Here is a 26415-nt window from a genome sequence, read left to right as displayed (position 1 = left end):
TTATTAGTTTCTTCTTTTCTGTTCTATTAAACCGTTCTTATCTCAACCCATGAGTTTTACTTTTTTTCCTGATTCTCTCCCCCATCCCACTGGGTGGAGGGGGAGTGAGTGATCAGCTGCGTGGTGCTTAGTTGCTGGCTGGGGTTAAACTACGACAAGCTGTCATTTTAGCATTTATATATTCATCATAATTTTTTGTCTGTCTTTGCAAACATACATCTTGAAATGGAAAAATTACCAAAACTTTTTGTAGTACTCTGACAACAAAATTAGAAAAAAAAAAGATATATTCTGGCAATATAACTAGAAACAAGACAACATTTAATGTAAATAAAAAAATTTATTAACAATGTAAAAGATTTAATATCTTACAGTCTGAGATAAGTCTGGCATGCCCTATAAGAGTTAATTCTTAATGATATGCAGACATCATGCTATAAATTATTTTGGAAACAAAATGGGTTGGTGTTGTGTTTTACATTGTTTATTTTAATACATCTTCTTTTAATAAATAAATTATTTATTTTTTCCAAAAGCTTGTAGAGATACTATCAGCTTAAAAGGAAATCTGTTACTTCTATGCATTGTACAGTATGTAGATATTAAGATTTTTCTGTATTTACAAGTTCTAAGTATTTTCATATATGGTTTGTGTATCATAAATTAAGATATTTTTCTATGAAGCTTTTAAATTGAGATATAGTGCAAGACTAAATATGAATGAGAGCACAAAAAGCAACTGGAAATTTTGTGCAAATTCTGTTACAATAGTGTTTAAATGTTTTAGAACTATAATACTTTTGCTGTTAAATAGTTTTCTATGCTTAAAGACTGTTAGAATATGATCAAGTATTTTAATATGATACTAATAAGAGTACTGTACTATGCAGAAACTTTTAGCTGTAGTTCAAACAATAAAAAATTAAAAAATCATCTATTATCCATAATTCATGTGTCTTTTCTCTGAGTGGTTGAAAGTAAGCATGCAAAACATACTTTAAAAAGTTTTAAAAACATTCTTAGTTATGCTAGATCTATTCCACAGCTGGTTCTTGACCACCATAACTTTTGACTATTAAAACCCTTATTTTGAAAAGGAGGATGGAGCAGAAGAGAAAAAGCAATAGGCTAGTGTAGAAAATATACTTTATAATCAAAAGTAGTAATGTTTATCCTTTCAATGTCAAATGATAGTGTTTTAATCAAAGTTATGATTTTCTTGGTGTTTCTTTACCTAATCTAACTTGAGACAAGACAACACAGTCCAAAGAATCTTCGCTTCCGTCTTCTTACTAATGGGTAAGGAGTCAAGTTTAGGAGGCTGCTATCATCTGTGATGGAAAAACCCACATTTTAATACAGCATGTATACATGCACACACACAAAAGACTTTATATCATTTATGTGTTCTAACAGCACCTACAAGATCAAGTAGTAGATCCCATTATTCTAGGCATAGAGCAAATAATAAACTGATTTTTGTATATGAGTCTTAAAATGCTAATTATCAGGATCCCCATGATAATGCAATAGAAATTTTGGCAAGAAGAATACCAGTTCAGTGATGAAACCTAAAGGAAATTATACCTTCAGTACTGGGACACCTAAGCCAAAATATTCCTGCATGGATGGATAATATTAGGGTCCCAAATAAAACCTAAAGATAAGTAATTTGAGATCTTGAAGACATGCAAGTTAAAAAATGTTGATCCTAAGGTTAAATTCTGGCTTAATTTAAAGATGAAAAAAAATATTATTGAGTGGTTGTTTGTGCACATCAGTGAGAATTTCCATTTAAAACTCCAACATTGGAACATCTTGTCACATCAAGATTAAAAGCACTTGTCTGGGAAAGTTAGCACAATATGCTCTCCCTGTTTCTGGTTAGCTTTCTACCTTGTATATTAACGCCTAAATTCATACAGAATTTATATATTATTGCCTATACTTATGTTAACTCATGCACTGTCAATGAACTATCTCAAAAAATCTTTATATTTACTTTGAATTTGAGCCATCTTCAGGCATGGTTTCAGGCTAAGAATTATGCCTCATTATGTTCCTATTCTTGTTACATCAGGGATCTAGTTTTGATTGTAGGCTCTAGACACTACTGTAATACAAATACTTAACTATAAGAACATAGGTAAGAGTTCTGAATTTCTTAGCATAGTAACTTTCCTGCTGTCACTTAAAAGAATTCCATAAAAAAAAACAGGTCTGTGAGCAGTCAGTAACATTATGTAAAGCTTTTGTGGGCTTACCATCTTAACTCCTTTCTGGCTGTCACTGAAATCAACAGCAAAACTCTCATTTAACTGAAAGCAGGGTCAGGTCTTGTAAAGATCAGTTCATTCAATGGCATTCAGTCATCTCATAATCATTCTCTTAAACCATGCTTTTAATTCATATAAATGTAAAAATTACAGTCCAGACCACTGGAACAGGCTTCCTAGAGAGGTGGTCGATGCCCCAAGCCTGTCAGTGTTCAAGAGGCATTTGGACAATGCCCTTAATAACATGCTTTAACTTTTGGTCAACCTTGAAGTGGTCAGGCAGTTGGACTAGATGATTGTTCTAGGTCCCTTCCGACTGAACTACTCTATTCTATTCTATTTTATTTTATATTAATTATCTATAATGTTGTTTGTTCTATTTACTTATACTGTTGTCAAGGTTTAATTTATTAAAGGTCTTGGAATATTTTTAAAAAATTAAGTGCTGTATGAATAATGAGTATGACTGTCCATTCCTGAGGCATCAATTCTCAGACGTCATCTGTAAACTATGATCACAGTTGTAGTCTGTGGGAGCAGCAAAAACACCACTTATGATTCCCTGATCCTGGGGCATGTCTCAGAGCTTTTAAAATCTAGCTGACACATTTCCCATCCTGCTGCACAGGTGATCAGTGATTTTCTGGCCAGTGTTGAAGGGCAATGTAGACACCAGACAGCAGAGAAGAATTCTGTATGCCTTTGTCTCTGTTCTGAATTCAAGTTGGTATATGCTTTATACTCCCCAAATTTGTCTTTTCTTTCCTTATTTCCACCATGCTCCTTTCTTCTAGGCTAGGCACAGACTTTATAGCATTTTTCCAGTGTCTGTAATGGCACATCTGTATCATGTATCATAAGCAATTTCCTTTCTCCTTTCAAATAGTTTTCTATCAAGCCATCCTGCCATAAACTCTTACTTGTATAATGAATTCATCCATTCTATATTCATCTTTTAGCATATTATGATGAACGTTAGACTGCTTAGTTACTTGGGACAAGATCTAGGACACATTAGGCATACTTCATCAGCTGCCAGTGTGCAAAGACTACACAGCATTTAAGAAATACACATTATCAAGAAGAAACAAAAAAAGGAAAACAATTATCTTTTTAATGTTGTTCACATGAAGAGAGTCCCTGTAGATGTGGAGTATTTAAGGCTGCTGGGCAACAAAATGAAGGCCCATTGCTAAATACACGCATAGGGTGGAGATCCTGTCCCCTGTGCATTTGTACAGGGTGCCTCATAGCTGTCTACTGGGAAAAGCAAGCTGTTAAGCAGTCTCAAGGCAAGTATCTCTTCTGCATAGGGTCAGTGTCATATCACAGAATCTACAAGCCTTGCAGGGGTAAAGCAAACCGCATCACTCAGCAGCATCCCTATCATAGTCTGTGCAATTTACACCTTCATCACCTTTTAAAAAGAAAGCCTCCTGACACAGGGAATTAGTTGTGCTGCTGCCTTCACGTCACCAGGAAAAGTCTATTATTTTTATCTATAGATATCATATCTGTAATGAACGGGTTAACTTTGTTCATGAAATCGCATGTGGAGGTAGGGATATTCTTCACTTATCTAAGACCATGAGTACCGATGATTAGCATATGTAGAGAGACGTTTACAGAGCATGAATGAGACTTGAGACACCTAAAGAACAGCTGAGGAAGACTTCTGCCTTCATCCCAACAACCACCAGAAGGCAAATTACGACTACTTAACACCTGATGGCACAAGATACCGAAGATACCAGCCAGCCCTCACGTAACAGGGACTAAAAAGACTGTATAAATAAAGAGGCTCTTCCCCAGTTTGGGTGGGAGCTTGTGGCGGAGCACTGTCTCCCCGGCCGCCCAGCGCTGTTTTGCTCTTTTATCGCTTGCTAATAAATTTGATCTTTTATTTAATACAAATTGGCTCCTCCAATTTGTCACGAGCGTCTATAACAATATCCATAAACTTCCAGAATACCTTATGTGAAACTCAAGAGGACAAAGTTCTCATATTAAATTCTGGCTCCACTGAATCAATAGGGAAGGGACTTGTGAGAGACTGAAAGAGTTAATGTCTCAAACATTGTGGTGGGGCAAGTGCTGCTTAAAGACAAACCCTGCACAGCAAGGAACCAAGGTGAAAAGCCCATCAGCTCAGACATCAGCAAGAGGAGGGGGAGGGGGTGCTGGAGGGTGTGCAGCTCCCTGTTCTGATAAGCTGTTCTGATACAAAGATCAAACAATGGCAGTGTCTGCAGGGAGGGAGAAGTTACTCCACAAACAACCCCCAAGCCCAAAGGCTCACAAACTGCTCATTAACCTGATGAGTTCGGGTGCCCACCCGAAGGAGGGGCAAGGATGATAAAAGGACACCAACTGAAGCCCTGGGTGCGCAAGCCCACCGGGACTGGACCCCTCAGCTGACTGGACCCCTCGGCTGACTGAACCAACGCTGGACCCAGGACCAGTGAAATCTTTCTCTCTTCCTTTTTCTCTTTCTGTCTTCTTCTCTCTTCCCTCTTTCCTTTTCCACAATCCCTACACCTCATCCGTTTCAAGATATAAACCATTGACCAAGTCTGAGACTAAGAGTGGATCCAGCTGCCCCTAGACCCTTCTCTGAGGAGGAGTCTGGAAAGCAAGGGGGTCTGCTCTGAACCTCGTGACTCCACGGGAGGGATCTCCTTATTCCCTGAATTGATGTATATGGTTACACAGTTTACAGAAGTAGTCTTATGCCAATTCCTGTTGTGAGAAACCCTGCCACCTACTACCACACCTCCCCAGTTCAGTTTGCTTCTGTCATGAATAAAATGTTTAACTGATCGTTTGGTGTCGTTTCACCTTAATTTAGCCCGAGGGAATTTTTAATTAAACATGACTCCCTGGTCTGTCCAGTCTGGGTTGTGACAGGACTTCACCTAGGTTTTTTTTCTGTAATTTCTACCAAAAACCCCCTAGATTTTTCAGATCTAATGGAAGGTAAACCCTTTAATTATCTTAATTTTCCTTACATGAAGAAAATATAAAACCTACCTTGATTTTTCAGTGGTAAAGGCATAGTCTCCCTGAGTTTACTTAAAAGGTTTTTCATTTCTTTCATATCTCTGTGGAAACAAAAGTTGAAAGAGATACAATAGAACAGCAGTTGAAGACTGAATGGGGAATGGCTCACAGTATAGCTTTATATGCTGAAATAATGGAGCAATAAACCAAATTAAATAATACAAAAATCTTTTGGGCAAGCATTTGGTTCAAATACATGTATCAGAAGATGCATACCAAAATAAAGGGCAGTAGATTTAATAAGGGAGCACTTTTAAGCCAGTCTGACTTTAATTAGTAGCATCCAGTCCAAATTTATGATCTGTTCTGGCCCTTGAGTATTAAATGAGTTGGTGGGCACAATGTGATCCTAGTGGCAAAATACACAATATGCCTTAAAATTAGCACAAGCCTGTACTAATGTTAACTTAATACCCCTTATCAGCATTTTGTAGCTTGTGCCATGAATGTGTTTCATTGTTTATAAGGAAATTATAATACATGTAGCTAATCCATGTCACATAGCTCCCTGTGCATAAAGTGAAAATTTTAGAAACAGCGCTGTCACTCTCACCCCCTTTTAAGAGGACTTTGGCATGAAATTTGCTAAAAGACAGAAGATGGAAAATATTATAACAAAATATCATCTCACAAAGCAAGTTACATATAGATATGTTTTCAGAGAGGCCATAAGTTGCAAAAAGATTCCTGTTTTACAGATAGATGGCAGACCAGCAATTTTGTGTGCAGGCTTGTAATGTCTTAAGGCTTTCAGGATTTAAAAACAATATGTTCTTGCCTCAGTCATCTACATATAAAATGGTTCTTAGAAATGAAGCAGCATGACTTCCTTATTTTTCAGTTTTATTCTCCGAGTTACTCTCTCAGTCAAACAGAACTTTATTTTATATAAAAAAACATGGTAACCATTAAAATCTCAGCAGCAACTTAATATACAAAGCCATCAAAACAGGTATTTTTTGCAAAGAAACATTGGCCATCAGGATTACTCCCTACTAAAGGGTCTCAGTTTTGACTTTCAACTGCATAGTTTAAGAGGGTAAGAGAAGTCCACTTTGACATATCTGTGGATGATGTTCCCCTCCCCTCCTAAGGCTTCCATGGTCATAACTATGGGCGGGCAAAGACAACTGACATGAACTAGATTCTGTGCTTTTGATTTATGAATGCAGAACTGCAGGCCAGCAGATTTCAGGTACAAATTAATAACCACTTAAGATGAGACAAAAGCTGCCTCTTTTAGAGACCTGGCCTGCTAACACTATAATTTCCTACCCTTTGTTTTTGACAATTACCCTCCGGTAATTAGTCAAATTCAGGATGTCACTTCTCTCTGCTCTTCTTTTAGGAGCTGCTCTCAGATATGGTAAATGTAACAGAAATATTAACAGGCTATTTAATTTACTAACACCTTTTATAGTAGCAATACTGGCTGCCTAATTGGAAAAGACTAAATAAAAATAAACCCTAGACAGAAATTTGTTTTATTTAGGAATGAAGTTCTATACATACCTTTCAGTGTTTTCAATATCTGTAGAAACCTGCCATAAATGCTGTTGAATATCTGTTGGTGATGATGACGTGTCTTCTAAAATAGGTACTTCGGAACTCTCATCCACTTTAGTATCTAGGATCTTGGGTGGGGCACAAGACTCTTTTCCTTTAAAATATTTAAACAAAACATGTATCCCCATTCTTTATTACTTAAAATGTATACTCAGATTATATCATTGATGTTTTGAGCTTGATCTTGCACTGAGTAAGAACTGTTTAGAAAGAGAACAGACCACAGCAATCTGCTAATCAGAGTGCTGCTATATGTTACTTCTACCAAACAAAACTAAGAGAAATCCCATGCAGGCATGTGTGGAGCTCAGAATTTTACTTAGTATTATGAAGAGTTTCAGTTAAACTCCAGTGGCTCACATGTGACACAAAATAAGAGCCAGAGGACAAAACAAAAAAAAATTAATAGAGAACTAGAGCATACATTCCGAAAGCAACTTCAAAAACTTTGACATTAAAGACAATTGCAATCCATGTCTCCTAGTATTACTGTTACCTGATCAGAAAGTAACTCCTGAAACACACAAAGTATGTTTAGAGAGGAGACATTGCTTTATTCTGCACAGGGTGCAAGGTGGAAGATTTCCACAAATCGAGCACACCTACTCAGGTTTTTCAGTTCATACTTATTGTATTGGCTTTGTGTGGCAAGGTTTTGGTAGCGGGGGGGGTTACAGGGGTGGCTTCTGTAAGAAGCTGCTGGAAGATTCCCCTGTGTTCGAAAGCGCCAATACCAGCCGGCTCTAAGACGGACCCGCCACCGGCCAAGGCCGAGCCAATCAGCGATAGTGGTAACGCCTCTGTGATAACATTTTTAAGAAGGGAAAAAAAAGTTGGGACGGAGGGAAATGGCAGCCGGAGAGAGGAGTGAGAACATGTAAGAGAAACAACCCTGCAGACACCAAGGTCAGTGAAGAAGGAGGGGGAGGAGATGCTCCAGGCGTCGGAGCAGAGATTCCCCTGCAGCCCGTGGGGAAGACCGTGGTGAGGCAGGCTGTCCCCCTGCAGCCCATGGAGGTCCATGGTGGAGCAGATATCCACCTGCAGCCCCATGGAGGACCCCACGCCGGAGCAGGTGGGTTCCCGAAGGAGGCTGTGACCCCGTGGGAACCCCGCTCTGGAGCAGGCTCCTGGCAGGACCTGCGGATCTGTGGAGAGAGGAACCCATGGAGCAGGTTTTCTGGCAGGACTTGTGACCCCGCGGGGGACCCACGCTGGAGCAGTGTTCTCCTGAAGGACTGCACGCTGTGGAAAGGACTCATGCTGGAGCAGTTTGTGAAGAACTGCAGCCCGTGGGAAGGACCCACATTGGAGAAGTTTGTGGAGGACTGTCTCCCATGGGAGGGACCCTGCGGAGGTTCAGGACATCACACACAGACCAATGTGATCAAGTGAAGCCCCCTTATTGTACAAATAGCTCGGTTTATATATTATTTCTAGTTCCTGCTCATGCGTAAGCCATCTGTTGATTGGTTAGCATGTGCTGTCCACACGCTTAGTTACACTTAATGATTGGTTATATCAACACTGTACACGCGCATAAACATAAAACATAATTGGTAATACTAACTAAAACATGCGAGACTTGTCTCAGTCTAATTGGTCAAGATAAACTGCCGAACTGAGGTTGGTTGTGCCAAGTTCTCTTTATCGTGGAATGAGCACCTGTGTTTTTCTAATTGGTATCTTTCTTATTTTTGTCTTCTTGTTTATTCTGTTCAAGGCCTTCTAAAGGCGTCTGGAATGCTCTTGCGACCGTTAGCTAAATATGTGTCCACAACAGGACCCCACGCTGGAGCAAGGGAAGAGTGTGATGAGTCCTGCCCCTGAGGAGGATGAAGCGGCAGAAAATAACGCGTGATGAACTGACCGTAAACCCCATCCCTGTCCCCCTGTGCTGCTGCGGGGGGTTGGTAGAGAATCCGGGAGTGAAGTTGTGCCCGGGAAGAAGGGAGGGGTGGAGGGAAGGTGTTCTGAGATTTGGTTTTATTTCTCATTACCCTACTCTGGTTGATTTGTAATAAAGTGAGTTAATTTTCCCCAAGCTGAGTCTGTTTTGCCCCTGATGGTAATTGGTGAGTGATCTCTCTCCTGTCCTTATCTTGACCCACAAGCTCTTTGTTATATTTTCTCTCCCCTGTCCAGCTGAGGAGGGGGAGTGATAGAACAGCTTTGGTGGGCACCTGGCATTCAGCCAGGGTCAACCCACCACACTTATACACTACAGTTAAAGCACCATGCCTATCTAATGCCTATGCTCCACTAACTATTGCATATGCATTATGTTGAGCAAGCATGACGTTGTTCTCTTGAGCAATCATCCCAGAGTCTTCTACACCTGTGTGTAGACCTCTGGTGGTCTTCGGTGGTCATTTGGAGAAGAATACTGTGAGAGACTGAAAAGGTTAATGTCTCAAACATTATGGTGGGGCAGGTTCTGCTTAAAGACAAACTCTGCACAGCAAGGAACCACAGGTGAAAAGCCCATCAGCTCAGACATCAGCAACAGGTTGGGGAGGTGCATGCTGGAGGGTGCACAGCTCTCTGTTCTGATAGAAAGATCAAACAATGGCCAGGTCTACAGGGAAGAAGAAGTTACTCCCCAAACAACCCCCAAACCCACCACCTGAAGGTTACACCTAATTGGCCTAATAAGTTTGAGTGCCCACCCGAAGGAGGGGCAAGAATGATAAAAGGACACAAACTGAAGCCCCAGGTGTACAAGCTCACTGGAACTGGACCCCTCAGCTGACTCAGCCAATGCTGGACCCAGGACTGGTGAAATCTTTCTCTATATATATATGGTTACCCTGGGTTACACGGTTCACTAAGGTAGTTCCATACCAATTCCTGTTGTGAGAAACCCTGCCACCTGCTGTTATGCCTCCCAGGTCCAGTTTGCTTCTGCCATGAATAAAATGTTTAACTGATCGTTTGGTGTAGTTTCACCTTAATTTAGCCCAAGGGAATTCTGAATTCAAAATGACTCCCTGGTCTGTCCAGCCTGGGTCCTGACAAATACTCATACTCCTTTTGTCCTTTTATGGTCATGCGTCATCTGAGGACACCAGGGTCTTTGTTTCTTTTGCCAACCCCTCGTTTCTCAGTGCCGAAGGAGGATGTATGTCCTTAACTAGCAAATCTGTGACTCTGAAATGTCCGTTATCTGGTGCCTTGACTATTATCCTGTCCTGGTTGAACCCTAGCCAGCAACTAAGCACCACGCAGCTGCTCTATCACTCCCCCTCCAAAACTGGACAGGGGAGAGAAAATATAACAAAAGGCTTGTGGGTCGAGATAAGGACAGGAGAGAGATCACTCAGCAATTACCGTCACGGACAAAACAGACTTGACTTAGGGAAAATTAACTTAATTTATTGCCAATCAAACCAGAGTAGGGTAATGAGAAATAAAATCAAATTTTAAAACACCTTCCTTCGACCCCTCCCTTCTTCCCGGGCACAACTTCACTCCCGGATTCTCTACCTACCCCCCGCAGCAGTGCAGGGGGATGGGGAATGCAGGTTACGGTCAGTTCATCAGACGTTGTCTCTGCCACTCCTTCCTCTTCAGGGGGAGGACTCATCACACTCTTCCCTTGCTCCAGCGTGGGGTCCCTCCCATGGGAAACAGTTCTCCATGAACTTCTCCAATGTGGGTCCTTCCCACGGGCTGCAGTTCTTCACGAACTGCTCCAGCATGGGTCCCTTCCACAGCGTGCAGTCCTTCAGGAGCACACTGCTCCAGCGTGGGTCCCCCACGGGGTCACAAGTCCTGCCAGAAAACCTGCTCCATGGTATCCTCTCTCCACAGATCCGCAGGTCCTGCCAGGAGCCTGCTCCAGCGTGGGGTTCCCACGGGGTCACAGCCTCCTTCGGGAACCCACCTGCTCCGGCGTGGGGTCCTCCATGGAGCTGCAGGTGGATATCTGCTCCACCGTGGACCTCCATGGACTGCAGGGGGACAGCCTGCCTCACCATGGCCTTCACCATGGGCTGCAGGGGAATCTCTGCTCTGGTGCCTGGAGCATCTCCTCCCCCTCCTTCTTCACTGACCTTGGTGTCTGCAGGGTTGTTTCTCTTACATGTTCTCACTCCTCTGTCCGGCTGCAGTTTCTGTGCTGCAGCAACTTTTTTTTTTCCTTCTTAAATACTTTATCACAGAGGTGCTACCACTGTCACTGATTGGCTTGGCCAGCAGCGGGTCCGTCTTGGAGCCGGCTGGCATTGGCACTGTCGGACATAGGGGAAGCTTCCAGCAGCTTCTCACAGAAGCCACCCCTGTAGCCCCCCCTGCTACCAAAACCTTGCCAGGCAATACATATCCAAACACTCCTTAAGAATTCTCTATTGTAAGCAGAATCTTAAACCAGATAAACTTTACCTTGAGTACTCATAATGTAAACAGTCCTCAAATAGCAAGCATACCACACTTCTCATGTTTTAGTTTTTTTTTTCTTTAAGCTATCACAGCCTTCTTATTTGTTAATCAGTCTTTGGAAGGCTTGAGGCAACATTACTGCAATACTAAGGGAAAACAAGAGACAAAAATGTGCAGTTTTGTACTTGATGATTTTAAAAGCAATACATAGCTGCCACCATTCACAGCCCAATATGTATTATATTCAGAATTTCCATGTTTCCACTTGCCTAATTCATGCTTACTATATGAAAATGAAATGCAGTGTTGGAATTGAGTGGGGACTTCATGACAGATCTTCCAGGGCTTTTGTCAGGGAGACAATGGGATAAAGGATGTGGACCATGATAGTGGAACAAGCAAGAGAGTTAAGTACTGGTGGGATTTTTTTTTTTATCCTTGCAAACCTCCTGTGGATTATCTGATGGCATTCCTTTACTGTAATGGCAATACAGCCCTGGCACAAAGTACAGGATGGGAGAAGTTCTTTTTGTGAGCATCATTTAAATGAGAATTTTCAAATTGGAGTGCATCCCAGACATGTTATTGAGAAATTAAAGTTTTTCCCCTCTTAGTTCTCTCACAAAATGGAGTAAACAAGTCTCAGAAAGAAAAAAAATAAACCCTTCTGAAAATAGAGAAAACAACATCATTGTTTGAACTAGTGGTATGAGGAGTTGAGTAGGAAATGTTTTTTGATCTCACAATTTTTGCAATTTGATAAATTTTCACATCAGGACAAACCTGAGTACTTCCTGTAAGGTTTGACAAAGAACAGTAAGAACAAGAACAGCTAATAGAATAGTGGTTATTTAGCCCATTTTTCTGGGACACTAGTGACTAAGGTTGCAGACCATGCTATATTTCTCTTCCATATCACAACTAAGTATCCCAGCTATCAGGCTTGTAACCTGTTGTGGTTTTTTTAAAACTAGAAATTCCTGGATCTTAAGAAACTCTTTTTGGGCAGGTTCTCTAAACTGTTGTATTCTGGTAAATTATTCCTTTGTTAAAAAAAATATTTCTTAGCTACTTGTCTGAATGTCAAATAGACATTACTTGCACTACAGAGGATATTTGCTTAATGTTTTCATTATCCTTTAAAGTCAGTAGGAAGCCCTTTTCCCTGCTTCCCCCACACTAAGTCATCTAACTATGATTCCAAGAGATTGCATGACCCAACATAACAAGTTTATCATCTAAAAAAGAATGATGTCCTCTGTCCTTTCTCTGCTGCTTACTTTACTTTGGCATTGTGGTGGTGCAGCCCCCCCAGGCCACCCTGATATTTCAGGATAAGCTATGCATGCTTTGGAAAAACTCCCATTGTGCTGTTATTTTGGTTGCAAATGCAGAGACTTATGGGCACCAGGCACCCCCTGGCCACACCTGGGCCATCTGCTGCCTGAATTGTATATCAGAATGACTCAGCACGAATTGTGGCCAGAATGTAAAATAATGACCAAAGCCAATCATCTTGAGACCTGATAGCTCTCAGGGACTGCAGTGGGCTGTGTGACCCAGTATCTCCCCTTGAGCTGGGATGCCTCTCAGGGTAGATTTCGCGAGGATTGAAAGATCGTCTGTCAACAATTTCGCGAGGACTTAAAGGCCTGATTTCGCAAGGTTCACTGCCCATCAGTTAATGAATGCCAGCACATAAAAGTAATTCATGAAACTCACAAAAGGGAAATTTTAATCTTAGGTTAACCTCTGTGTGTATGGGTATCTGTGCATGTGCATTTGCAGTTTGGTTCGGAACTATTTGCCTGTCTCTGTGTGATTTTGTTCGGAACTATTTTGCCTGTCTGTGTGTGGTTCAGAACTGTTTTCTCTGTCTGTGCGTGTGTATGATTTGATTTAACCTCCATCTGTGTACAACCCTGCTGTAAGTTTCAGGTGATCCTTGCCATTTTCGAATCTTTAACTACGTCACAAATTTAATTGTAACAAATTCCACTGAATTGCTCTGTTAAATTGGCTCATAATTAAGTACTGTTAAAGTTTTACAACCTAATCTTGTGATCTATCTCAAAAATATTAATAAATCCTAAATTGCTGCTAAACCAAAGCTGTGTAACAAAATCTCATTCGCACAGGCATCCACTGATAACTTCTGCTTTGCCAGATCCCTCTGTGAGTCACTTTAACCCATCAAATAGTAGATTACCCCAACAAAAGGAAAAATAAAAGGTGAATAGTTTTCTGATGTTGCAGTGATTTAAGTCAGGTCAGTAAAGAACCTAGCATGTTCCAGAGCAAGTGCCAGAGAAGGAGGTTGACCATATGGCCAGAAGCAGCGGAAAGGAGGAAGAAGTGAAGGCAAGATGGGGAGGGGGGGTGGAGATAGAGAAGAAGGGATCAAGACCTGTCTGGTGGTAACAAGCTTTTATGCTGACTCAATTGCTTGTGTGTTGCCTCAAGCCTTCAAAAGACTGATTAACAAATAAGAAGGTGGTGATAGTTTAAAGAAAAAAAACCTAAAACGCGAGAAGTGTGGTATGTTTTCTATTCAAGGACTGTTTAGATTATGTGTACTCAAGGTAAAGCTCATCTAGTTTAAGATTCTACTTACAATAGAGGATGCTTAAGGAGTCACAGACTTGCTAATTAAGGACATACATCCTCCTTTGGCATTGAGAAATGAGGGGTTGGCAAGAGAAACAAAGACCCTGGTGTCCTCAGATGACGCATGACCATAAAAGGACAGAAGGAGCAGGGTTATTCTTCCCCAAACGACCACTGAAGACCACCGAAGACCACCAGAGACCCCCGTGCAGGTGTAGAAGACTCTGGGTTGATTGCTCAAGAGAACAACATGTCATGCTTGCTCAACATAAAGAATATGCAATAGTTAGGCGGAACATATGTATTAGATAGGTGTGGTGGTTTAGCTGTAGTATATAAGTATGAACTGAAAACCTGAGTAGGTGTGCTCGATTTGTGGAAATCTTCCACCTTGCACCCTGTGTAGAATAAAGCAATGTCTCCTCTCTAAACATACTGTGTGTGTTTCAGGAGTTACTTTCTGATCAGGTAACAGTTTTGGTGACCCAGATGGGACTTTAAAAGTGGATTTTGATCAATGCTTGCTACCACCGGAGCAATCACAAGCCGGACTCCACTGCGCACCAGAGGATTTTTCCGGGGACTCCTCTTGTGATTCCCTGGTGGGTGGTAAGTGATCAATTGGAACCAGGGTGCTATTTGCTGTTTTGATATTATAAAGCGTATCTGTTTAAGGTACGAATTAGTGGATTAATTGCAGCTGCTGGTTGGAGGTATTTTATCTCTCCTGCATTAGTATGGTGACAGCCGGAGCAGGTAGAGAGTTTGGTTTGGTTTGTTTCGGTGTACTTGTATTTTTGGTACTACTGGTTGTTTTAAATTGTTGTATTAGGTTATATTGGGAAACTCAGCTTCCTCTGAGGAAGCGGGAATAATTAAAGCTTCCCCATTGGGTTGTATTTTGAAACATTGGAACAAGTTTGGTGGGGATCCCCTAACAAGGAGGAAATTAAAAGAGTACTGTACTCAATGGTGGCCGGTGCATAAATTAGATGATGAAGAAAAATGGCCGGAAATGGGAACTTTGAATTATAATACCATTTTACAGCTAATGCTGTTTTTTAGAAGGCAAGATAAGTGGGATGAAATCCCATATGTGGATATGTTCTTTGCTTTAACAAATGATTATGAAACTAGAAAGAAATGCAAATTGTCAGTATTTGATTCAAACGTGTTAATGAATGACAATATCTCAACTGACTGAGATTGCTTATAAGGTGTATAATAACAGAGAAGAGTTGGAAAAAAAATGAGAAAAACAAAAGGAGAAACTAAAAGATCAGAAGCAAAAGGCTGCTATTTTAGCAGCAGCATTTACTCAAGCACATCTGTTACCGAAAAGCTCGGAATGAAGAACTTATCAACACCAATTTAGTGTAGATAAGCAGACACTTCTTTATTGACGGCCGGGTGCGCGGGCGAGTCCTCTCACGAACCACGCACACCTGTCACCAAAACAATACACCTTATATTAAGACTTATTGATACATATTCATTAGATTTCCAAGAAAAGTTATACATATTCATTAGACTTCCGGGAAATCATTAGCATATGTAAATGTCCTTTACGCAGGCGCAGTGAAGGTCTCTCCGAGGCGTGGTAAGTCTTGGAGGCGGGTAGCTTTTGACCAGGAGGTGTGTTTTGGTATTATAATGAAGCAAAGTTCGTCTAGAGTTTATGATTTCTTCATGAATGTTATGGCAACAGGTGCAATCCATCCTTTTTGACAGTAGCTATGCGGTTATCTCTAACGGCTCTAGCCAGGTACCTTCCAGGAGCCTTGTACTGCACATTCTATCCTTGGGGATCGGCCGCTGCGTTCCAAACAGGCCGTTGTCAGGTAACGTACTGACAACTCTTACACCACCCCGTTGTCAGGTATTTCTTTATCTTGTTATCTAAGTTCTAAATGTTCCTACTAGATGAATTTAGCCAATTTCTCCGGCCTTGGTACGGGGCTATACAGGGGATTTCACAGCAGACACTGGTTGGTGGTTAAATATATAAAATACAACATACATATGATTTTGCTAAAATATTAAAACTAAATATGATTAATTCTAACTAATAACAAATTAATGACAAATCAGTAACACATCCTCCAGGGGAAGGGGTTTCCCGAGAGGATGGGGATATGGAAGGGAATGGGGAGGAGGGGGAAACGTACTTGGTCTCCCCCTTCTGCCCCTATCTCTGAGGCTGATTTACTAATGATCGGTACAGAGGATTCTGATTGATGGGGACCGGGGGCTCAGCCCCAGCCGAGCCCCTGGTTCCAGGCAAGCTGGGGAATGAAATTGTTAAATTTTTGGTAGATACAGGGGCAACTTATTCTGTGTTAAATAGCTGTAAGGGACCTGTGAGTAAGTTCTCTATGTCAGTGGTTGGTGCCACGGGAAAGCGAGAGGTTAAGCCCTTTCTCTAACATATTATGTGTGAAATTGGAAACAGAACATTGACATATGAATTTTTGTATATGCCAGAATGTCCATTACCTCTTATGGGATGGGATTTGCTAAAGAAATTGGGAGCACAGATAACTTTGGAAAAAAAAAAAAAACCAAACCACAAAATTCAAGCGCATATTCCTTAGATTAATGCCTGGGGAGCACAAGTTTATATGTTACAGGAATCAAGGACATGAAGAATGCACAAGTTGAAATCCCCTCCAAAATTATGGATGCGGTGGTCCCCTTTGTGTGGGCAACAGAGAGGCCTGGAAGAGCTAAATCATCCAAACTGGTGAAAGTGGAATTAAAACAGGGAGCGAAGCCATTCCGGACCTAAATGAGGCCTTTTTCTGTATTCCTCTGGAAGAACAGAGTCAAAAACTGTTTGCCTTTGAGTGAGAGAGTCCTACAACAGGATACAAGATGCAGCTATGTTGGACAGTACTTCCCCAAGGATTTAAGACTTGCCCTACCATTTTTGGTAATGTACTAGCGAAGGAATTGGAACAAGGGCAAGGTAAGAACTCGTTAATTACCTTGCTACAATATGTGGATGACATCCTGTTGGGGGCAAATACTGTTGAGGAATATAAAGAAGCAAATAGTAGTTTATTGAACTTTTAGGGCTAGCTGGATATCAAGTGTCTCAGAAAAAGGCGCAGATTGCACAGAAAAATGTGACCTATCTTGGTTTTGAAATTTCTCAAGGAGAAAGAAAACTGGGGATTGAGAGGAGGGAAGTGATTTCGTCAGATTGCCCCACCCAAACCAAAAAGAGTTAAGAGGATTTCTTGGAATGACCGGGTGGTGTCGCCTTTGGATACCTAACTTTGGATTGATGGCTAAACCTTTGTATGAGAGCATTAAAGGACCAGGAGAAGTGTTGGAATGGACTCCGGAATGTCAGAAAGGGTTTGACAATATAAAGGTTGCTCTTATGAGGGCCACTGCACTAGGCCTCCCCAATTTGACAAAGCCTTTTGAGCTTTATGTGCATGAACAAGGACATCAAGTGATGGGAGTGCTTGTGCAAACTTTAGGGGACTGGAAAAGACCGGTAGCTTACTTTTCAAAATGACTGGATAGCGTAAGCTCTGGATGGCCGGGATGCTTGAAGGCAGTGGCTGCAGCAGTGATGTTAATACAGGAGGCACCAAAGTTAACAATGGGAGAGAGAATCACTGTTTATGTGCCACATGCAGTTACAGCTGTTTTGGAACAAAAAGGACATCATTGGCTGTCTCCAAGCAGGATAGTACAGTATCAAGCCATATTGATTGAACAAGAGGACAGACTATTGAGCAAGTATATTCTAGCCGTCCAGATTTAAAGGACTCCCCTTTACAACATCCTGATTGGGAGCTATTCACTGATGGAAGTAGCTTTGTAAATAAAGGGGAATGGAAGGCCAAGTATGCTGTTATGACTTTGGAGAAGGAAATAGAAGTGCACCATTGCCTGTCCTATAATGAAGGAGCTAATGGGAGTTGAAGCTTTGCTTGAGGCAACCAGATGATATGCTGTGGGAATTAATATGTTGTTAGTAGCTAAAAGGATTGTACAGAAATGTGAAGTTTGTTTAAAGAATAATCCTAAAATTCAGAAAAGGCCCCCCCTAGGAGAGGTAAGAAAAGGTTATACACCTGGAGATTACTGGCAAATCGATTTTTTTTAACTACCTAATTGTAAAGGATAGAAATATCTACTGGTGATTGTGGATACTTTTTCAGGATGGCCTGAAGCTTTCCCATGTCGCACCAACAAGGCAAGGGAAGTAGTAAAGGTTTTATTGAAAGAAATCATTCCAAGATTCAGGGTACCGGGAGGGTTATCCTCAGATTGAGGACTGCACTTTGTAGCAGAAATAGTCCAAGGGGTATCCAAATTTTTACAAATCAAATGGGACTTGCATATCCCATGGAGGCCGCAGTCTAGTGGGAAAGTAGAAAGAATGAACCAAACAATCAAGAAACAATTGAATAAAATTTGTCAGGAAACTCAGTTGAAATGGCCAGAAGTTCTCCCTTTAACATTGTTGAGAGTGAGAATTACACCAAGATCTAAGGAAAAGGTTAGCCCTTTTGAGATATTATATGGGAAACCTTATCAAAGCATGAATCATGAGCCAGGATCTATAGAATTAATAGGGAAACAATATCTTAAAGAATATGTGATTTCTCTAGGGAAATTCTGTCTTCTCTTAACAGGTATCTACAATTAAGGATGCCTTTGGGCCTAGATACTGCAGTTCATGAATTTCAGCCAGGAGATTGGGTTTATTTAAAAACCTGGAACGATGAACCTCTGAAGGCATCTAAAATTTAAAAGGGTTAATTCATAAATTGTACTCGGGAGCAGGGCACAGTATGTTTTTGTTTACTATTGTGATAATCTGTTCATGATTTTGATAGGAATATGGAATATGTTTCGGGAGTTACTTTCTGATCAGGTAACATGTGGAACAGCAGCCTAAGCCTACTTCCCAGATTATATGTTTTACTGTGTATCACCCTGTAAGTATAACTTCCAAATTCTATCTAGTTGTTAACTGCAGCTTATACTGTTATTTTAAGGTAGTTCATATTGTACAATTTTAAGTGTTCATTTGTGTAAGCTTCATTATTCATTACTTTTCCCATTACAAGAAGCCCATAACACAATATGCTGTTACCAATATCTCACTCACCACTTTGTAAAAGAGGGTTGCCCCAGGGAAACCGTCTAATTTGCCACTGATATCACAAGATGTTATTGCTGGAACTGGGTATTAGTTAATTCTCCCATTATTTTGAAGTGTTATGTTGGAACTTCGACCTGACCTTTGGTGACATCCTGTGAAGAACAACCCTGTCTATAGATGTATCCTTCAGGGATGTGAAAAGTGATTCAATGGAAACAATAACAATACTAGATGAAATAACAGTGAAGGTTCTTTTTCCCAACTTGAGAACAGAAGCACTGAGACTGTAACATTCTTTTTGTTAGCACAAAGGCAAGCTCTTGCAGATTTAGCAGAATGAATGGCACAGATTTCTTTTCAACTGAAAAGAGCTCTTTACCAGTAATTCTGTTGTATTGTGAACAATTCATGAAGCCTTCCTTGAATTTCAGAGCATCTGCTCAATCACTTGAAAACAGTTAAAGAGTCAGCTAATAATAAAGGCTTTGCTTGAATAATGTATATGACTCAGGCTTAACATTTCTACTACATGGCACAGACTGTAGAGAAACAAAAGCTCTTTAATCTTCTCATCCTTCTAGTGGGGGTAAGGATATCTTTTGTATTACACATTCTTAAAATAGGGATATGAACCCTAAATTTTACTTTCAATTTATTCAGTGGAAAGACTTTCATTAATTTCAGTTGGAGTTTGATCATGCACAGAGTGTTTTCAGAGGTGTCCACATTCAGTTGCTGTTCTTGCCAGTTGACTAGACAGAGGCTCTTTTTACTGTGAAATTTTAATATAAAAATTGATGTATTCTTTGTCTTCTAGCCTCTAATTGAGCATATCTTTTTATTTTAAGAAGTGGAAAATGCCTTTGGTATGAAATTAAATTCATTGAATTAAATAATGCTGAAGATCCCACTTGAGTGACGATAAATAAGAGGGTAGAAAATGATCAGTTCAGAAAGGCTGCATACATCACCTATGATCACTGTGCTTTATGTTCCTCACCTGTTGTGCTCCTTACTGCTTCTGTGGTGATCTCTGTATTTGCTTCTGTCATGCTACGCTATGCACCTACTCTTAATCATCACCTGCTTCCCAGAGAAACTTACATAATGAAAACAAAAATCTATTATAGGTCCCTCAGAGCTAGTTAGATTTCACTGCAGATGAATTGGAAAGATCTTTGAGGGGAAAATTTAACAAAGCCGAGAGAACCCATCTCAAAAAGGCGGCAGCATTTGTATCAGACTTCTAACCTGGCAATTAAGGATAAATGCACAGCTAAAGTAAATGAAGAGAACATAAAAAGGGGAATAGGAAAGAATCATGTAGAAAGTGAAAAAGAAACGTGGCAAATATGGCTAACAGTCTGATGAACTTCATTCCTGACTTACACTTGGGATCTGCAGAACTCAGATATTGTCTCATTGGAAATATTATTATCAAGGAAAATGCAATGGGAACAAGAGTCTCCGGTGGAAATTGTGTTTTCCTCCTTCCATGCCTGTTTTTGTTCTATGCATTTTGGCCTCTTCACAGTGTCCACATGAGAATGGGTAATCCTCTGGATTTTTTAAGTGCTTGTTTCTCCACACCTGTGTGCTGCTTTTCTCTCTCACATCTTATCCCTCTTACTTACACATATCTACCAGTATTTAAATAGAATGCTGAGATTGTAGCACATCAGTTAAACAATCCTTCCTTTCTCCTTCAAAACTCTAAATAGTATGTAATTTAAACAAAGCCAAATAAAATAAAAATCCCTTCACTGAATTGAGAGTTTCTTTTTGTAATCTGCAATATAAGCTATCACAAACTTTTAGGTACTATTTTAAGGAAATATACATTGTTTTCACAAAATGCATACTAGAAAAACAACAGTTATACTATGAACTTCTTGTATGGTATATGACACACAGTTATCTGTGATTTGATCATTCTGATGTACCAACAATGCAGGAATTAGTTCAGTCTGAATTTACATCACAAAAGCCTAATGTTTTCTGTCCACCTTATGTACACATGATTTTCCCATAAGACTCAATTCTTCCCTTTTTTACCTAAGTATTCAGGTACCTACCACTCTGGTTAGTGCTGGTATCCTTCTGCCCTCTGCTATGTTTATACAAGTCAGATGGAGCCCACACATCTCAATTACAGTGATAGAACTGTAATTTTTTTCTTCAAGGCTTCCAAATAGACTTGTGGTAAGAATAAACAATATGTAGGTTACAAGCATTAAAGTATTTTGCGTCTTATTCTGAGAAATTATTCATGTATAAACACATCATTTAGAAAAAGACAGGAAAAAATAAAACTTTGAGACCATTTCATACAAAAAAGTGTAAGATTCCGGGAATCTAATATATCTTGGACTCAGTTTTTCCCATAGATATTCAAATTCTATTAAAATGAGTAGAGCTATGTGTAAATAACTGAAAGCAGGAATTACCTCTCCTTGGTTGTACACTTCTTTTTTCAACAAGTTACAAACAATATAGTAGGTTCACCTGATTCTGGACCATAAGAATAATATATTCTTATAACTGTACATGAGCAGTGACTTATTTTGTTCAAATTCAGCATAAATGGCTACCAGCTTCAATCCTTGTACTTCTTTGACAAGGTAGCTTTAACTATTTTTACAGTGTGTTTTGAACTCTGGAAAACACCTCCAGTTCATTTTAACCTTCAAAATTTCTGTCCCCTCTTTTCTTTGATTTTTATATGGGCTTCCTCCCTTAATTAGAAAAATGAGTGCCTTGCTCAAATGCTGTATAACTAGCTAATAGAATGATTACAATCTCCAATTTAGGGTTTTAAAAAACATTTTCTAATATATGTAATTATATAACCAAACAAGTCAATTATATCTGTAGATGATCCTAAGAAATTAATGGTTTCTATGTAAACATTTATGGGCATTAAACTTCAGTAATGTGCACTTCCACAGTGACATGCTATAATGATCCAATGATAATAGTAATATTTTACAGTTCCTTACAATGAAAGGAATATATTATTATTGTGGATATATGAATCAGCAAAGCTCTTTTATCTGTTATGTTTACACATTCAAATGAAATGAAGTCCTTTATAAGGTATCAACTTTGACCCAGAAATATTTGTGATTGAATACAGCAATGTATGCTGAAGTGTACTTAAGAACTTTGAGGTAATTTTGGGTTTTCTCAGATCTTGAAAACCTCAGTATTAATTTGGAAAAAAAGGGTAATCACATCCAGCAGCTTCCATCGACAGAAATTATGTCAACTACTTCCTCTAATACTCTCCTGGGGAGGAGTGAGCGAGCAGCCACGTGGTGCTTAGTTGCTGGCTGGGTTTAAACCACGACAGTCCTTTATGGTACCCAATGTGGGGCTCGAAGGGTTGAGATAATGACAGATCTGACCAGAGTGTGTTAAAACAAATTTGTTATATGCATTTCTTATATTAGTTAAATAGTCGCTGGTCACAATGTTGGTTCATTTGTTCACATGGTGGCATTGTTTAAGTTCTTATATGCTCTATATATACCCTGCGGTTACGTTTATCACCTCTGGGAGAGGGATCAGGACTATCATTTTGCTGTACTGGGTAATGTCGATTTATGATATGATTACATCACTGGTCCTGAGGTTAAACTGGTATTTGTATGTGGCATTGCTGTCATGTCGGTACCTCAGGCGCCCTCTCTCGGAATTTATTAGTAATCGCACCCAATCTATGGGGAAGATGGAGGGGGGGATACTGAATCCTGCTCTTTCACCTCCCCTTTCTCCTTCAGGCTAATTACAGCAGCTTTTGAGAATTTTGAATATCCTTGGGACGTTCAAGCCAGCATGCTGTTATTGCTAAGTCTCCTGAATGCATTTCAGGTCTTGTTTAGGGTTACACAAAATTTTTTTAAAAACGCCACCTAGAGATCTGCCCCAAGGCTGGATAGTCATGGGTGGCATGGTATGTGGGAGAATATGGGCAAGTATCTAGAGAACTTCTCACCTCCAATGGTTTGGAACTTAATTCCCAAACAACTACAGGACCCTGATGAAGTGAAAGAGTATTTGAAAGGAAAATGCTGTGGCTGTTCCAAAGAGGCACAACTTATCGCACTGTGCTGGGCCCTGGCCAGTATCTACCAAACACTGCTCAATATTATGTAGCACCCTCATGGGGAATGGAGAGAAAACAGATCAACAGGCACTGCAGCTATTCCAACCCTTGTGACAAGCACTGGGCCTACTCAAACCCCGGCAACAGACACTGCAGCTGAACCAGAGAACCAACCTGTGCCGGTATCAGTCGCCCCCATACAGAAGAAAAATACAAAAAAATCAGTTCGCTTAGTGAGGGTTGAAGGTGAACCAGAGTCATCATGAGAACAGGAGGAAGAGGCAGAACCAGAGGTAATCTCCCCATCCCTATCCCTGAGTGAGCTGCGAGATATGCGAAAAGATTTTGGCCACCATCCAGGCAAGCACATTGTTACCTGGCTGCTCTGATGCTGGGACAATGGGGCTAATAGCCTAGAATTAGAGGATAGGGAAGCTAAGCAGCTGGGATCCCAGTCTAGGGAAGGAGGCATTGACAAAGTGATTGGGAAAAAGACACAAGTCCTCAGCCTCTGGAGGTGATTCCTATAAAGTGTGAAGGAAAGGTACCCCTTCAAGGAAGATGTTATATGTCACCAAGGCAAGTGGACCACCATGGAGAGAGGTATCCAGTACCTGAGGGAATCAGCCGTGCTAGAGATGATTTATAATGATCTGGATAATGAGCAGTTACCCACAGATTCAGACAAAGTCCAAAGCACATGACCCATGTGTCAGAGGTTTCTACGAAGTGCACCACTGTTGTATGCCAACTCATTGGCAGTAATGAACTGGAAAAAAGGTGAGGGACAAACAGTGGATGAAGTGGCTGGCCAACTCAGGCAATATGAAGAAAATCTCTCTTACTCCCTACAGGCCTCTGTCTCAGCTGTGGACAAACTGTCCTGGGAGTTCCAGCAATTTAAAGAGGATATGTCCTACTCCCTGCCTGTACGGGCCCGTATCTCACCTATTAGGAGTAAGCGTTCTTCTACGCAAGACAGAGGATATAGAAGGTACACACCACAGGGTACCCTGTGGTTTTACCTACGTGACCACGGAGAGGACATAAGGCAGTGGTATGGAAAACCTACCTTGAACCTAGAGGCACGGGTAGATGAGTTGCAAGGAAAACCAATCACAAAAGGGGATTCTTCCTGGAAAAATGCCACTCCGGTATCCAATGGGCAGTTCCCCAGACAGAGTAGAAGGGCTGATCTTATTTCTGATCTTAATAAAGGGACTTCTGATTCGTATTTACAACAAGTGAGCTACAAATACTATAACCAGGATTAGAGGGGCCCTGCCTCCAGCCAGGTGGAGGAAGAGGACAAACGGGTTTATTGGACTGTGTGGATTTGATGGCCTGGCACGTTAGACCCACAGGAGTATAAGGCTCTAGTAGACACTGTGGCGCACAGTGTACTCTAATGCCATCAAGTTATAAAGGGGCAGAACCCATCTGCATTTCTGGAGTGAAAGGGGGATCCCAACAGTTAACTGCACTGGATGCTGAAGTAAGCCTAACTGGGAATGAATGGCAGAAACACCCCATTGTGACTGGTCCAGAGGCTCCATGCAACCTTGGTGTTTGGTATAGCTGCCTTGGAGACGGAGGAAATTGAACAGCTGTCTACCCTGCCTGGTCTCTCTCAAGACCCTTCGATTGTGGGGTTGCTGAGGGCTGAAGAACAACAAGTGCCAATTGCTACCACAACGGTGCACCGGCGGCAATATCGTACCAACCAAGACTACCTGATTCCCATCCACAAGTTGATTCACCAACTAGAGACCCAAGGGGTGATTAGCAAAACTCGCACACCCTTTAACAGCCCCATATGGCCAGTGTGAAAGTCTAATGGGGAGTGGAGACTAAGTGTTGACTACTGTGGCCTGAATAAAGTCATGCTGCCGCTGAGTGCTGCCGTTCCGGATATGCTAGAACTTCAATACGAACTAGAGTCAAAGGCAGCCAAGTGGTATGCCACAATTGACATTGCTAATGCATTTTTCTCAATCCCTCTGGAAGCAGAGTGCCGTCCACAATTTGCCTTTACTTGGAGGGGCGTCCAGTACATCTGGAATCGACAGCCCCAGGGGTGGAAACACAGACCCACCATTGCCATGGACTGATCCAGGCTGCACTGGAACAGGGTGAAACTCTGGAACACCTGCAATACATTGATGACTGTGATGGGTTGACCCTGGCTGGTTGCCAGGTGCCCACCAAAGCCGTTCTATCACTCCCCCTCCTCAGCTGGACAGGGGAGAGAAAATATAACAAAGAGCTTGTGGGTCGAGATAAGGACAGGAGAGAGATCACTCACCACTTACCGTCACGGGCAAAACAGACTCAACTTGGGGAAAATTAACTCACTTTATTACAAATCAACCAGAGCAGAGTAATGTGAAAGAAAACCAAAATCTCAGAACACCTTCCCTCCACCCCTCCCTTCTTCCCGGGCACAACTTTACTCCCGGCTTCTCTACCAACCCCCCCAGCGGCACAGGGGGACAGGGAATGGGGTTTACGGTCAGTTCATCACACGTTGTTTTCTGCCGCTTCATCCTCCTCAGGGGGAGGACTCATCACTCTTCCCTGCTCCAGCATGGGGTCCCACCCACGGGAGACAGTCCTCCACGAACTTCTCCAACGTGGGCCCTTCCCACGGGCTGCAGTTCTTCACGAACTGCTCCAGCATGGGTCCTTTCCACAGCGTGCAGTCCTTCAGGAGCACACTGCTCCAGCGTGGGTCCCCCACGGGGTCACAAGTCCTGCCAGAAAACCTGCTCCGTGGGCTCCTCTCTCCACAGATCCGCAGGTCCTGCCAGGAGCCTGCTCCAGCGCGGGCTTCCCACGTGGTCACAGCCTCCTTTGGGAACCCACCTGCTCCGGCGTGGGGTCCTCCACGGGCTGCAGGTGGATATCTGCTCCACCGTGGACCTCCATGGGCTGCAGGGGGACAGCCTGCCTCACCATGGTCTTCACTACGGGCTGCAGGGGAATCTCTGCTCCGGCGCCTGGAGCATCTCCTCCCCCTCCTTCTTCACTGACCTTGGTGTCCGCAGGGTTGTTTCTCTTACATGTTCTCACTCCTCTCTCCGGCTGCCGAATTCTGCCTGTCCCAACTTTTTCCTTCTTAAAAATGTTATCACAGAGGCGTTACCACTATCACTGATTGGCTCGGCCTTGGCCGGCGGCGGGTCCGTCTTAGAGCCGGCTGGTATTGGCTCTCTCTCGAACACAGGGGAAGCTTCCAGCAACTTCTTACAGAAGCCACCCCTGTAACCCCCCCCGCTACCAAAACC

The 26415-nt window shown here is 41.6% G+C and overlaps 1 protein-coding gene across 4 annotated transcripts in view; it reads right to left on the bottom strand.

Annotated features, from left to right (window-relative positions):
• Window positions 1-479: 479 nt before the first annotated feature.
• Window positions 480-26415, bottom strand: part of LOC121232880 (regulator of G-protein signaling 7-binding protein-like) — a 91051-nt gene continuing 65115 nt past the window's right edge. For 2 of the 4 annotated variants that reach the window (XM_041121387.1, XM_041121390.1), the window contains 3 exons: window positions 6849-6996; window positions 5307-5377; window positions 480-1331 (listed from right to left, as the gene is read on the bottom strand). In XM_041121387.1, the coding sequence (XP_040977321.1) occupies window positions 1240-1331; window positions 5307-5377; window positions 6849-6996 (311 nt within the window). In that variant the 3' untranslated portion in view covers window positions 480-1239. Of the gene's footprint in view, window positions 1332-2264; window positions 2290-2794; window positions 3105-5306; window positions 5378-6848; window positions 6997-26415 lie in introns of those variants that run through there. The other 2 variants (XM_041121388.1, XM_041121389.1) reach the window with 2 other exon arrangements.

Source organism: Aquila chrysaetos (genome assembly GCF_900496995.4).
Source record: "Aquila chrysaetos chrysaetos chromosome W unlocalized genomic scaffold, bAquChr1.4 W_unloc_1, whole genome shotgun sequence".
Lineage (NCBI taxonomy): Eukaryota > Metazoa > Chordata > Aves > Accipitriformes > Accipitridae > Aquila > Aquila chrysaetos.
Note: the sequence above shows the minus strand (reverse complement) of the source record. Positions and strands in the feature narration are given on the sequence as shown.